The sequence below is a fragment of the Acomys minous genome (genome assembly GCF_964271855.1).
Source record: "Acomys minous genome assembly, chromosome: 2".
Classification (NCBI taxonomy): Eukaryota; Metazoa; Chordata; class Mammalia; order Rodentia; family Muridae; genus Acomys; species Acomys minous.
Window position 1 is genome coordinate 15,105,637 of NC_140484.1, and position 11,565 is coordinate 15,117,201.

The 11,565-nt window shown below is 50.2% G+C and overlaps 2 protein-coding genes and 1 pseudogene across 3 annotated transcripts in view; 2 read left to right on the forward strand and 1 right to left on the reverse strand.

Annotated features, from left to right (window-relative positions):
* The window catches only part of OGA (O-GlcNAcase), a 33,744-nt gene extending 29,418 nt beyond the window's left edge, over positions 1–4,326 (forward strand). Inside the window, exons 16-17 of the mRNA XM_084772205.1 lie at positions 1,001–1,160; positions 2,283–4,326. Of these exons, the coding sequence (XP_084628331.1) occupies positions 1,001–1,160; positions 2,283–2,419 (297 nt within the window). The 3' untranslated portion in view covers positions 2,420–4,326. The remainder of the gene's footprint in view (positions 1–1,000; positions 1,161–2,282) is intronic.
* Positions 1–11,565, reverse strand: part of LOC311592715 (large ribosomal subunit protein uL22-like) — a 222,231-nt pseudogene that overhangs the window by 188,513 nt on the left and 22,153 nt on the right. The window lies entirely within an intron of this gene.
* NPM3 (nucleophosmin/nucleoplasmin 3) lies at positions 5,099–7,116 on the forward strand. The gene is made up of 6 exons (XM_084762198.1): positions 5,099–5,256; positions 5,526–5,611; positions 5,830–5,949; positions 6,065–6,158; positions 6,508–6,635; positions 6,729–7,116. Exons 1-5 carry the CDS (start codon positions 5,136–5,138, stop codon positions 6,618–6,620), a joined length of 534 nt encoding a protein of 177 aa, XP_084618324.1. The 5' UTR covers positions 5,099–5,135; the 3' UTR covers positions 6,621–6,635; positions 6,729–7,116.

Here is an 11,565-nt window from a genome sequence, read left to right on the forward strand (position 1 = left end):
TGTTTGTTTGTTTTTGTTTTTTAATTTTTATTTATTGTAGTTCTTTCAAGACAGGGTTTCACCATGTAGCCCTTGCTGTCCTGGGACTCACTGTATAGACCAGGCTGGCTTTGAACTCAACAGAGATCCACCTTGGTCTATCTCCTGAGTGCTGGGATTAAAGATGTGTGCTGTCATTGCCAGTACTTTGATTTTTATTTTAAAGTCTATGTTGCTGAGGATTGAATCTACAACTTGTCTTCGGAGACAGTCTAGTCTTCTGTATCACCTAGCACTCCTGGAGCTTATGATGGCAGACCAGGCGGTCTTTAAAATCACAGGACTCTAGGGTTACAGGCATGAACAGCCATGACTGCTCTAAACAAACCATTTTTTAAACTATTTTATACTTGTATGTATCTTGAGTATATGTGCACATGTGCACTTGTGTGCATGCATGGAGGCCAGAGCTGAGCATTGATAGGGTGCCCTCTATCACTCCCTGCATATTTCTTTGAGGCAGGGTTGAACCTAGGGCTCACATTTTCTCAGATGCCAGCAAGGCCCAGCAGCCTTACATCTGTTCCCTTCAAAGTAGGGTGATAGGCATGTGTCAGGTGCCTGGTGGCTTACATGGGTGCTGGGATCCTGAACTACAGCCTCCTAACTGCAGCAAGTGTTCTTCATTGCTGACCCGTCAAGCCCTCTAGATGGTTGGTAACTTGGTCTTGGGGGTGTTATGTGTCTCTTTCATTTTTGGAGATGGGGTCTTGCCCTTTATCCGTAGGTGGTCTGCATTTCATTGTGTAGACCAGGCTGGCCTCGAACTCAGATCTGCCTGTTTCTGACTCTTGAGTGCTGGAATTAAAGTAAAGGTGAGCACCACCACACCTTTTAGAATTGTAAGCTAATCATTCTCTCTCAGCTGGAAAAGTTAATAAATACTGCTTTGCTTTTCTTGAGTCTAAGATACTGATTTTATAAAAGTAACCTGAAAGTCAATAGATTCTGTTTTTTGCAGAAAATAATGTTGAGTTTCCATGAAGAGCAAGAGGTGTTGCCAGAAACTTTCCTTGCCAACTTCCCTTCTCTGATAAAGATGGATATTCACAAAAAAGTCACTGACCCAAGTGTTGCCAAAAGCATGATGGCCTGCCTCCTGTCTTCACTGAAGGCTAATGGTGAGTACCAGTTGTGTTGTTGCAGTATTTGAGTGAGACTATTTTTACTTATTCTGTGGGTGTGCGTGTGGAAGCCAGGAACCCTTCTGGGGATTGATTCTCTCCTTTTATGTGTGGACCCTGGAGATCAGATTTAGTTGGCAGGCTTGGTAGCTTTATTCACTGAGCCCCCTCACCAGCCCTGTGCTTTAAGCATTTCATTTAGTTTTGACCTTCTATGTGTCACTCAGGCTGGCCTAGAATCCCCCAATGTTCTGTGTCAGCTTCACACACAGGTTTGTGCTACCGTGTCTGCCCTTAGAGCTATAGCTTAGGATTGAAAAGAAAAGAATCGAATCCCAGCACTAAAGAAGCTACGGCCTGGACGTCCTGGTGCAATCCTCTCCAGCAAACCCCCAAGTGGTTTTGTTCACACTCTGCACCATAGGACGCTGAATCTGGACACCACAGAGCTCCAGCTCCAGCCCTTTCCCCCTTTTTCGGTTTTTAGTTTGGGTTTTTTCCGAGACAGTTCTCTTGTGTAGCCACGGCTGTCTGGAATTCACTCAGTAGACCAGGCTGGCCTCGAACTCAGAGATCTGCCTCCTTCTGCCTCCTTCTGCCTCCTGAGTGCAGGGATTAATAAGCGTGCTTCACCACCACTCCACCCCACCCCCTGCAAGAACTTTACTTTGTGAGAATTTTTGGTTTTTCAAGACAAGGCTTCTCTGTGTAGCCTTGGCTGTCTTGGACTTGCTTTGTAGACCAGGCTGGCCTTGAACTCATAGCAATCCACCTGCCTCTGCCTCCCGAGTGCTGGGATTACAGGCGTGCGCCACCATGCCCAGCCTGTGAGAAGAATTTTGCTCACTCATTGTTGGCTAAGTAATAAGAATTTTAAGCCGGGCGTGGTGGCACATGCCTGTAATCCCAGCACTCGGGAGGCAGACCCTTTCTCAAAAATAAAAACAAAAGATTACTAGGCTGGGACTATAGCTCAGAGTACTCCAGTACCACCAAAAAAAACTAATAAAAATTGTAATATAAAGTTTAGAAATAAAGCTGTTATCTGTATTATTATAATTCACACACACATATATATAATATACTTACTCATATTTAAAATATTTGTTTCATTTCTAGGCTCCCGGGGGGCTTTCTGTGAAGTAAGACCAGATGATAAAAGGATTCTGGAATTTTACAGCAAATTAGGCTGTTTTGAAATTGCAAAGATGGAAGGATTTCCAAAGGATGTGGTTATACTTGGTCGAAGCCTGTGACATTTTTGCACTGTGAACTGTCCAAGTCTCTTAACACCACCGTGTGCTTGGTGGTTGAGGTCTTCACACAGTTCCTTCTCTGGAGCGGCAGCAGATCAGCCTTGAATTGGAAACAAAGATGACTGAAAACTCACCCCTCACTTTCTCCCTGCTCACTGGCTGGGAGAATAGTGCGCTGCTTGTCCTGTGTGAGACAGATGTGGTGTGCTCCTTGGGGTCTTGTGTTAGTGCCAGGGCCTCTTGTGTGGGGCTCTAGAGGGAGAGGTTCTTAAATAAATGCAGTCAGCACTATTTTCTGCATCCAGTGTGGTTGCATTTCTCACCTAAGAGCAACGAAGATCACTCTCTGCATTCGCCTTGCTGTGCTGAGTGCAGCGGCTCCTTTGTTTGGAGACATGGCAGGAATGAGGGAGGTTTAGTGAGTTTCAATTTGGGGCAATTTTTCTGCTTTTTGTAAAGCTCTGGCCAACTGTCTCCTGTTACTGTTGGTTCAGGCGCTTGTGCTTTGTAGGGACAAATGTGCATTTGTTTGTGGCAAAGGCCTAAGTTGACAAACTTGTAAATTTCTTTGTATATAGACTAGCTGTAACCTGACTTCTTTTTGTTTACTGTTTTTATATGTTATGGGGTTTTTTTGTTTGTTTGTTTTTGTTTTTCCTTTGAAAATGAAAGGTGTTGGTTTTGGATGGCACTTTCAATGATGTAAACCAGTGAATGGTAGATTTCCTTTTACATTTGTCATTTTCTTCCTAAGAAGTTTTATGCTTAAAGTGCCTCCCACATAGGGATAGGCCGTGACTATTTGGGGTATGAGCCCCTAACTTCATATATGACTCAACTCTGTTGAGAAGTGCAGTTACTTCTGGAAATTAACCTTAATTAGCAGATCCGCATGTGAAATGTTTTGACATTGTTGCCAGGTGAGGGCAAGAGGACTGACTGGTGCTCTCTCTCTCATTGCCCTTAGGACAGTTGTCATTTAATCTCAAGACCTGGTTAGCTCCTGGTTTAATTGAATCAGTCTTTAATTCTTGCATGTTTGTATCTAATTTTTAAAAGAAAGAATAAGTATATGTTACCCATAAGTATACTTTTTCTTTTAATCAGAGACCCTGAAAACTTCATGTATTTTAATTTAGATTTGGTCAATTTAAGGGTTTTGAGCATGAAGCTGGCAGATAGTCTCTGCAGGATTTTTTTTTTTTTTTAAATCATGGCTAGCTACCTAGTAACTTCTTCATAGATTTTCAGCAGTATTTTGTTATCTTGCTTTCCTCCAGTTTTGCATCAGCTTTTGAACTTTGAGCTGAGGGGCAGGGGGAAAGAGAAAAGGAAACTTGAAACATTTTTCTTTTATAGAACTCCCATGTGAGCTTTTACATTTAGCACTAAATCTAATGTACCTAGTGACTTCCACCTGAGGCCCAGGAGTATACTGAAGTAAACCACCTCACTAGAGTAAAAACCTGAGGTAGGTGGTGTTGGAAAACTGCAATCAAGTTTGGTTTTGAAGGCTGAAGTGAAGGGCAAACGTCGCTAGATAATTAAGACAGGTCAGTGCTCAGCTCGCTCTGAACACGTCCCACGACTTGAGTTTGACTTAGAATGTTTTGTTTTGAGGATTTCAGAGTCAGCTTCATGTGGAATCAGGACTTTAAACCAGTTGCTTTTTGTTTTCTGTTGGCTTTCAATAATCACTTGGGATGATCTTCTGGCCATAGCTGGCGCATCCAGGTCTGTGCCGCCCGCTCTTGCTCTAGGATAATGTGCTGTGCATCTTCATGGCTATGAACATAAAGGTTGGAGTAACATTTCATTGTTTGGATCACAGCTCAGTTCCTGTAGAAAACGAACTGTAAAACTCTGCAGACCATGCAAGAAGCAAAATAAAACTTGACGTGAATATGTGTGGTGGTGTGCTGCCTTTTCTCTACTTTCTCATCCTTTGGTCCTTCAGCTAAAGTAGGTATCCAAAGCCTGGATTTTGTAGCCAGTCCTGTCTTACTGCCTTCCCCAGAAAAGATGTTAACTTCTAGATTTTTCTCAGAAAAGTACAATTTATTTTTAAGTAAGTTGTCTTCTTACTACAGTTAAAATTTAAAGTTGAGAGGTGTCACTGAGCTTTTCTATGGAAAGGGGGGGGGGGGCGCATGGGTTGGTCTCCTTAAATGGGGGCCTGTTGGTGGGGAGGAGGTCACCTCAGCTGAGAGAAGGATCCACAGCACAAGGGTGTGCCTAGGCTGATGGCAAGTAGGAGCTCAGGCGTGGACAGCAGGTGACTCCCACAAGTGAGCGTCGGTCCTTTGCTGTCAAGCTTCCATCACGACCAGGAAGCTTATCTAAGGGACAGTCAATGTAGCAAGGGTGTGGGTGGGAATTCCTGGGAAAGGAAAGTTAACTGCCCTGAATTCCAAAGTTTACCCTAACATCTGTACAGATTTCTGGGTTGGAAATATGAACTGGGGAAAGAGGCCTCAGAACCGTCCGAAAGAATAGATGCTGACATTAAGCCCCCATTATGTACTTCTTGAAATTTTTTTTCTGAGGCCTTGCTGCTACCTGTTCTTGGGGAAGTGATGACGGCCGCTCTTGGCTAGTGCGGCGGTTCATTCGCTTCCCGCCTTGATGCGCGCGTCTCCTTTAATGGGTGGGGCCGGAACTGGCCGAAGTGCTGCGTTCGGTGCGTGGGGGGCGGGGCCTCCACGGCCGTTTCAGCATGGCCGCCGGCACCGCTGCTGCTGCTTTAGCGTTCTTGAATCAAGAGAGCCGAGCCCGGGCTGGGGGTGTCGGCGGCCTGGGGGTCCCGGCTCCGGTCACAATGGATAGTTTCTTTTTTGGTATTGAAGAGGGGAGCGGCAGAGGGTGGGACCGGGCGGGTGAGATGTTAGGCTGAGGAACGACGTGGGTGTGGGCCGAGGGTTCCTCGCCTCCCCTAACCCTTCGCGGCCTGTACGGCCAGAGAGGGACGCCCGCCCAGGTGTCTTAAGAGATGTTAGGCACGTAAATGACCGGTCACCCCGCGCCAGCACATGACGGGGTGGGAGGGGACAGCGGAGTTTGAAACCTTTCCCGCGCTCTCCCTTCGAGCGAACGCTCTCTCTTGCAGGTTGTGAGCTCTCCGGCCACACCCGCTCCTTCACTTTCAAGGTTGAGGAAGAGGAGGATACGGAACACGTGCTGGCCTTGAACATGGTAAGCAGATGGAGAGGGACTTTGGGGGTGCATGGGCTAGCGGGCACTTCGCCCGCCCCCGGTTTGGGAGTCTCTCGTGGCTAACCTCACCGGGCTGCTTCCCTGGTCCCCTCAACGGTACTCCCGCCTCCGCCCCGAGTCTGGGCAGGTTTTAGGATAAGATCCCTTCGCATTGGTGTCAGCCCTCACTTTAGACTCAGGTTCCGTATGCCTTTCAGCTGTGCCTTACCGAGGGAGCAAAGGACGAGTGTAACGTAGTGGAAGTCGTGGCCCGGGATCACGACAACCAAGAGATTGCAGTTCCTGTGGCCAACCTCAGGTTATCTTGCCAGCCTATGGTGAGTTGAAGCCAGCCATTTGTTGGCATAAGATCGGGGATTGAGAGAGAGTTTCAGTATTAAATCCGAAGATCGGTGGGCCAGAGTGGGTCAGGCCTTCCTTCTTACCTTCCAGCTCAGTCTGGATGATTTCCAGCTCCAACCACCTGTAACCTTCCGCCTGAAGTCCGGTTCTGGGCCTGTGCGCATCACTGGTCGGCATCAGATCGGTGAGAAGAGTGGGCCCTCTCACCAGGCCTCCCTTCACTGTCCACTACCGCCTTAACCCCAGCCTCCTCGCCCAGTGTCTCATGCAGCCAGTATTAGGTGCCTTTCACTGGCCACTCAAGTCCATGAACGTCCATACCCTGCTCCAGGTGTCCAGCTCCAGTGATGTGGGTGGGCTCTTTGGGGCTTGTTTTTTCCGATTCATTATCTGAGGTTCTTCCCGTCTGGACTCCCGAGCTCCAGAAGATGAGGTTCCCTGTCAGCCTAGCACCACAGGGCATTGAGTAGGTGACATGTGGTGTTTAAAGTCCTTTGGCATTAACCTGTTTGTACCACATGTGTATCCACCAGTTTGTATAAACAATGATTTTTCTGAAGAAGAAAGTGAGGATGAGGAGAGTGAAGAGGAGGAGGTTAAGGTGTGTGGCATCCTTCCTGCCAAAAAGCGTGGGGGCCAGCCGTAGCGGTCCCTGTTTCTGGTGAGTGGGAGAGGAGGGGATCCCGCCCGACCTGGGAAGTTCAGGGGAGCAGGAGAGGCCCTAGGTACTGATTCGGTTTTTTGCTTTTCTCAGGTCAGGTGGCTGCTTGCTACAAGCACCATGCTCCATACGCTCCTGGACAAGTTTCAAGAATGTTTTACTCGCTGAAGAGGATCGTTTGGGAAGGTGGGAGGGACTTGGGCTGGTGCTGAGAGAGCCTGCGTTCTCCACAGGGCCCTGTGTTTGGTCCCACGTGTTTCAGGAGAGGTGTTTAAAATCCTTTTCTATTGGGGTGGGATGATTTTGAACACCTCTCCTGACCCTCCTGCCCAGATTGAAAGTTTTGTGAACCCTGGTTCCAGTCCCAGGACGGGAGGAAAAAAAGGATCAGAAGTTCAAATAACACATTTGTAACACTTTTTACATTTTTAGATAAATATCTAAATAAAGTGGTGTACCATTTTGGTTTTGTTTTTTCTAATTCTCGTGTGACTTTTTCCAGCGCTGAGTTGACATTTCCCTAGGGACCACCAGGTGGCACTGTGGCAGCACAGAGGGTGGTCCTGGGTCTTAAGTTGGAGAGATGGGGGCTACTATTCCCCAGGGCCTTGGGCCAAAAGCAGGCCTCAGTTTCTTGTGCCCTGCTGCAGAGGGCCCTCCCATTCCAGCCTACTGCATGTTCCTGCAGGTGGGGGAGGGCCGTCGATGGCAGGAGGTTATCAGCTTCCAAACAAGGGGTCTGGGCCTCTGTCAGCACTCAGGCTGATGGGCAGGGGGACAGATAAGTGGGCTTAAGAAACCTGAGGAATGTGCATCCTTTGCCCCATGAGGGGCTCAGCCCAGGGGAAAGAGCCTGTGAGGGGTGGGGCCCAGCCTTTGCTGCTCTGCTCTTTTGAGGCAGGTTGAGGAGAGCAAGGCCCTTAGAAACCTGATTCCCAGGGCCAGATGGAGGGAACTGGCCAGATTGGGTGACAGGGAAACCAGAATCCGGGTGGCCTGGCATATGGGGGCAGAAAGGAGCCCATGGGAATCGACCTCCTCTGCTGAGGGTTTACTGCTCCCTTCCCCCCCCACCCCCCCCCAGCACTCTGCTGTACTGTCTCATCATTAGAATCAGGTGGCTGCGGGGGGGGGGGGGGGGGGGAAGGGCTGGCTACTGCTATGCCAGAAGAGAAAGAGGGTAGCTTGTGTGAGGACTACAGGCACCCAGCTCTGGGGTCAGCAGTTCAGCTGTGTTGATGGGTTGGGGCGGCTGGGGATCAGTGTCCTACAAACAAACAAAAGGTTACTTCCGCAGACAGGCTGAAGATGGACAGAGAACAGGGCCTAAGAGAATCAGGCCAAGTCACAGCAGCTGACAAACAAGTAGGGGGCCTCTCAGATAGTACAAAGAAGCTGGGTTGGGCCCAGGCGGAGTGACCCCCACAATATAGAAAGGAAACCTAACTCAGGTGTGGGAGCACAAGGCAAGAAAATTGGGAATTGGAGGACAGCTTGGCCTCAACAGGGTAGCGCTTAGGAGGGGAGAGAGGGAAGTGGTACCTCTTGGCCTTAGAAGTCTTTCCCCATCTATGTGAGGAGTTAGGGCTAGGTTTTCAACCTCTCTTTCTCAAGTGGAAGACAAACGATGCCCTCAGACCAGGACCTTACCTCAAGGTGTAGGAGCCATTGGTCGGGAGTCTCGAACTGGAGGGGAAGGGGGAAACTAGCGCCCTCTGGTGGGCGTGTTTTAAAATGCTTGTGGCCGGAACACTCTACAGGGACAAACGATAACTAAATTTAAGGCAGACTAGGAGGGAGTAAGTCATTAAGTTTTGGGGTGCGTATATGTTTTCGTTCGCACGAAGCGCCCGTGCTCGAGGAGAGGGGCTAGTTGGCGGCATTCCCTTTTCCTACCTTCTTTCGGCTCCTGCCTCCAACCCCCCGGGCCGTGCGGAAGTGCAGAGACCTCTCCCGAAGCCTTCCAAACTCTCTCCGCCTACCCCACGCTCACCCCGTTGCCCCACCATCAGTGTTTACCCCCTGTGACTCCAGTGATCGCCCATTGTATTTCTCGCCTGTTTTCCTGGTGGGTTCCTGCCTGGTGGACTAGGAGCACAGTCCTGCCCGCAGTGGGAGCCCAATCCACATTTGCCTTCTAGTTCAGGAGTTTCCCCGGCCCCTTGCAGCGAGGCTCAGACAGACTTGGCAATTGTTTTTCCTCCTTCCCAGATCGCACCTTTTCAGGATACCCCTTTTTCAGCAATCTCAGCACACAACAGGAGTGCTGCCAATTCTCTGGCCTTAGAGAGCTTGCGAGATGTAGGCATAGGATAGTGTCTGGAGAACGCTGAAAGAGGGGCAACCAGGTATTGGTGTGTGGGGTGAGGGGAGCTCTTGGTCGCCGCAGTCGCGGAGATTTGCCTTTGAACCGTCCGCTTAGAGTCTGGCGCTTTGAACGCTGGAGGCTCTGGAGGCTCGAGTCGCTGTGACCTGCAGGCGTGGTGGCCTGGGTGTGGATAATAGGGGCCTGGGACTGGGTGAGGGGTGCATTTGGGTCCTGTCGACTGCATATTTGCAGAGAAGGCCGTTTGTGTTGGCAAAGAGTGTGTGTTTGTGTTTGCTGAAGGGAGTGTGTGCTTGTGTGTGTTTGTGTTTGTGGAGTGTGGGGGCGGCGGAGCAAGGTGGCCAGGCTGTCACTCAGAGATCAGGATGACAAGCACTCCCTCATCTAGGCGCGGGAGCTCTGATTGCAGATTCGAGGAAACAAAATAGCAATTGTAATTACGGGGCTTTGATAAGATAAAGAAAGGAGGGAGCTGGCCAGGAGGCAGGCCAGCAAGGGAGGGAGGGAGAGTCCTGCGGGAGCATCTGTCAGTCACCGCCTGCTCTGGGTACTACTGTGGGGGAGACTCATCTACCCTTGCCCCCCCGCCCAACACAGGGAATTTTGAGGAGCCAAAAAGGATCCCGAAGATGTATGCGAAGCTCCACTTAGTTCGTGGGAGTCTCCACAGGTAAAAGAATTTGGCCTCTCAGAGTTGGGAGGCAGAAACCAAACACAAGAGTGAAACCCTCACCCGGGACCCTTCTCCGACGGGTGGGGGTGGGGTCTGTGTATGTGGGGGGGGGGGTTGGTGTGACACTGCAAATGGAGGAGAACACACAACCCTCCTGGTGCATCGCAGGTAACCCATGCTATACATCCACACCCCTGGGAGGAACTGGAACCCAGGCTCCACAGAGGTTCCCTGGTCCCTACTTGTATATTGTTTTTCAAGTTTATTTTCAGAGTGCTGTGTCCATATGGGGAGAGGACCCCTCCTTTTCAGGAGGAGACCAACCTTTCCTTTCCATTTGTTTAGGCGTTCACTTGGTAATACATCCCAAAATAAACACTCTTGAGTGCCTCTTATCCTCAGCTCATGGAGTGAATTCTGTAAGTAAATAGACATCACCTTTGCCAGATTGGAGCAATGAAAAAATAAAATAAAAAGGCAGACAAGTCCCCTGGGCGTGGTGGCACATGCACACGGAGGCAGAGGCAGCCTGTGAGTTCGAGGCCAGCTGGTCTACAAAGCGAGTCCAGGCCAGTCAAGTCTACATGGGGGGGGGGGCGGAGGAAGAGGCACACAAGTCATACAGAAGGCTCCCCTGCAAAACACGCGGTGAAAGAAAGGGACTGGTCTTTGTCGTGGGCACTGGAGCCCCTCTGCCCCATCGTCTCCTTTAGGACATACTTCCCAGTAGAACTGGAAGGAGCAATTGCCTGCCCGATCATTGACAGATACAAGTGTGCAATGACTGGTCCATCTGGCAACCATCGGCTGGCAGGTCTCCTTGGGAAGTTACCACGAGATGGAACACTGCCTAAATGCTCAGCCAGACTACCCCTATCCATCCAACTCTACCCAGCTCTGCCATGAGCTGCAGTTCCTGAGCTGGTTAAGACAGATACCCCTCCTTGCCTTCCGGTCTGTGCCGATTCAGGGGGAAGCGAATCCATGAGGAGAATCACAGATGAGCTGGGGAAGACTACGTCTCTGAGGAGGTCTGGATCCATTGCCAGATAGTACTCACTTGCCGGGTCAGGTGGAGTCGCTGGGACGCCCCCTTCTATATGCCCCCTTTTATAACACTGCTCAGTGCTTGCCTTTGCAGCAAAGAGTACAGAAAGACGGGATGCAGAAAGGGGGGCGGGCAGGCAGAACTGGAGTGTGTTGACTGATAAGGACCTGCTTGCCTCTCTCTGGCCTCCAAAGGCTTCCTAGGGTCGCATCAAACCTCTAGCTCTACCCAGAGGCACAGAGGGTCGTCAGGGAGGAAGACCGTGGAGGAAGGCAGCAGCTGGGTGCTACATCAACGACTCTGGCTCCACCTGTTTCCCAAAAACACCTGGCCCGGGAAATCTCTGCCTAGCCAGGTTGTGCCCACAGAATCAATGAGTGAGGGGCTGGGAAAGGCTTAGCTAAGTCTTCCTTCTCACCAGCTTCCAACTGCCTCAAGACACCAGACACCTGCTCAAGAGAAACATCACGGGACTCAAGAGGGGAAAGGCTAGATAGTTTCGGTCCAAGTCCACCTGGCTGCTCAGGAAGAGCTGCCGAACGTAATTAGGTTTGCCCGAGCTAGTTGCTCACTTTTAGGTGGGAGGCAGCGGCTGTGGGTGCTGCAGGGACCTCTTAGGCTCCTACCACAGTTGCCTCAAGGTTCCTCTCAAGTTTCAGAGTAGTGGGAGTCAGGTGGGGATGGACTGGGACAAGGCTGATGGTGATAACGGGGTGACAGGAGGTATTTCTCCCTCCCGGAGACTCTTTGGAGACTGTGAGACACGAAACCATCATGGTTGGGTTCTCCGAAAGCTGGAGGAGCCGGGTTCCAGCGTCGCACAAGGGACGCTCAGTACCTGGGCGCAGAGCACAACCATTTACTCCATGGTTAGCTACAGCTT

What these genes read in the sequence shown, in the direction of transcription:
- NPM3 (XM_084762198.1), top strand. Translation starts at nt 5,136, where the DNA reads ATGGCCGCCGGCACCGCTGCTGCTGCTTTAGCGTTCTTGAATCAAGAG. An exon ending in ACGTGCTGGCCTTGAACATG is followed by an intron (nt 5,612 to 5,829) that starts GTAAGCAGATGG and finishes TATGCCTTTCAG; the next exon opens with CTGTGCCTTACCGAGGGAGC. An exon ending in CACTGGTCGGCATCAGATCG is followed by an intron (nt 6,159 to 6,507) that starts GTGAGAAGAGTG and finishes TGTATCCACCAG; the next exon opens with TTTGTATAAACAATGATTTT.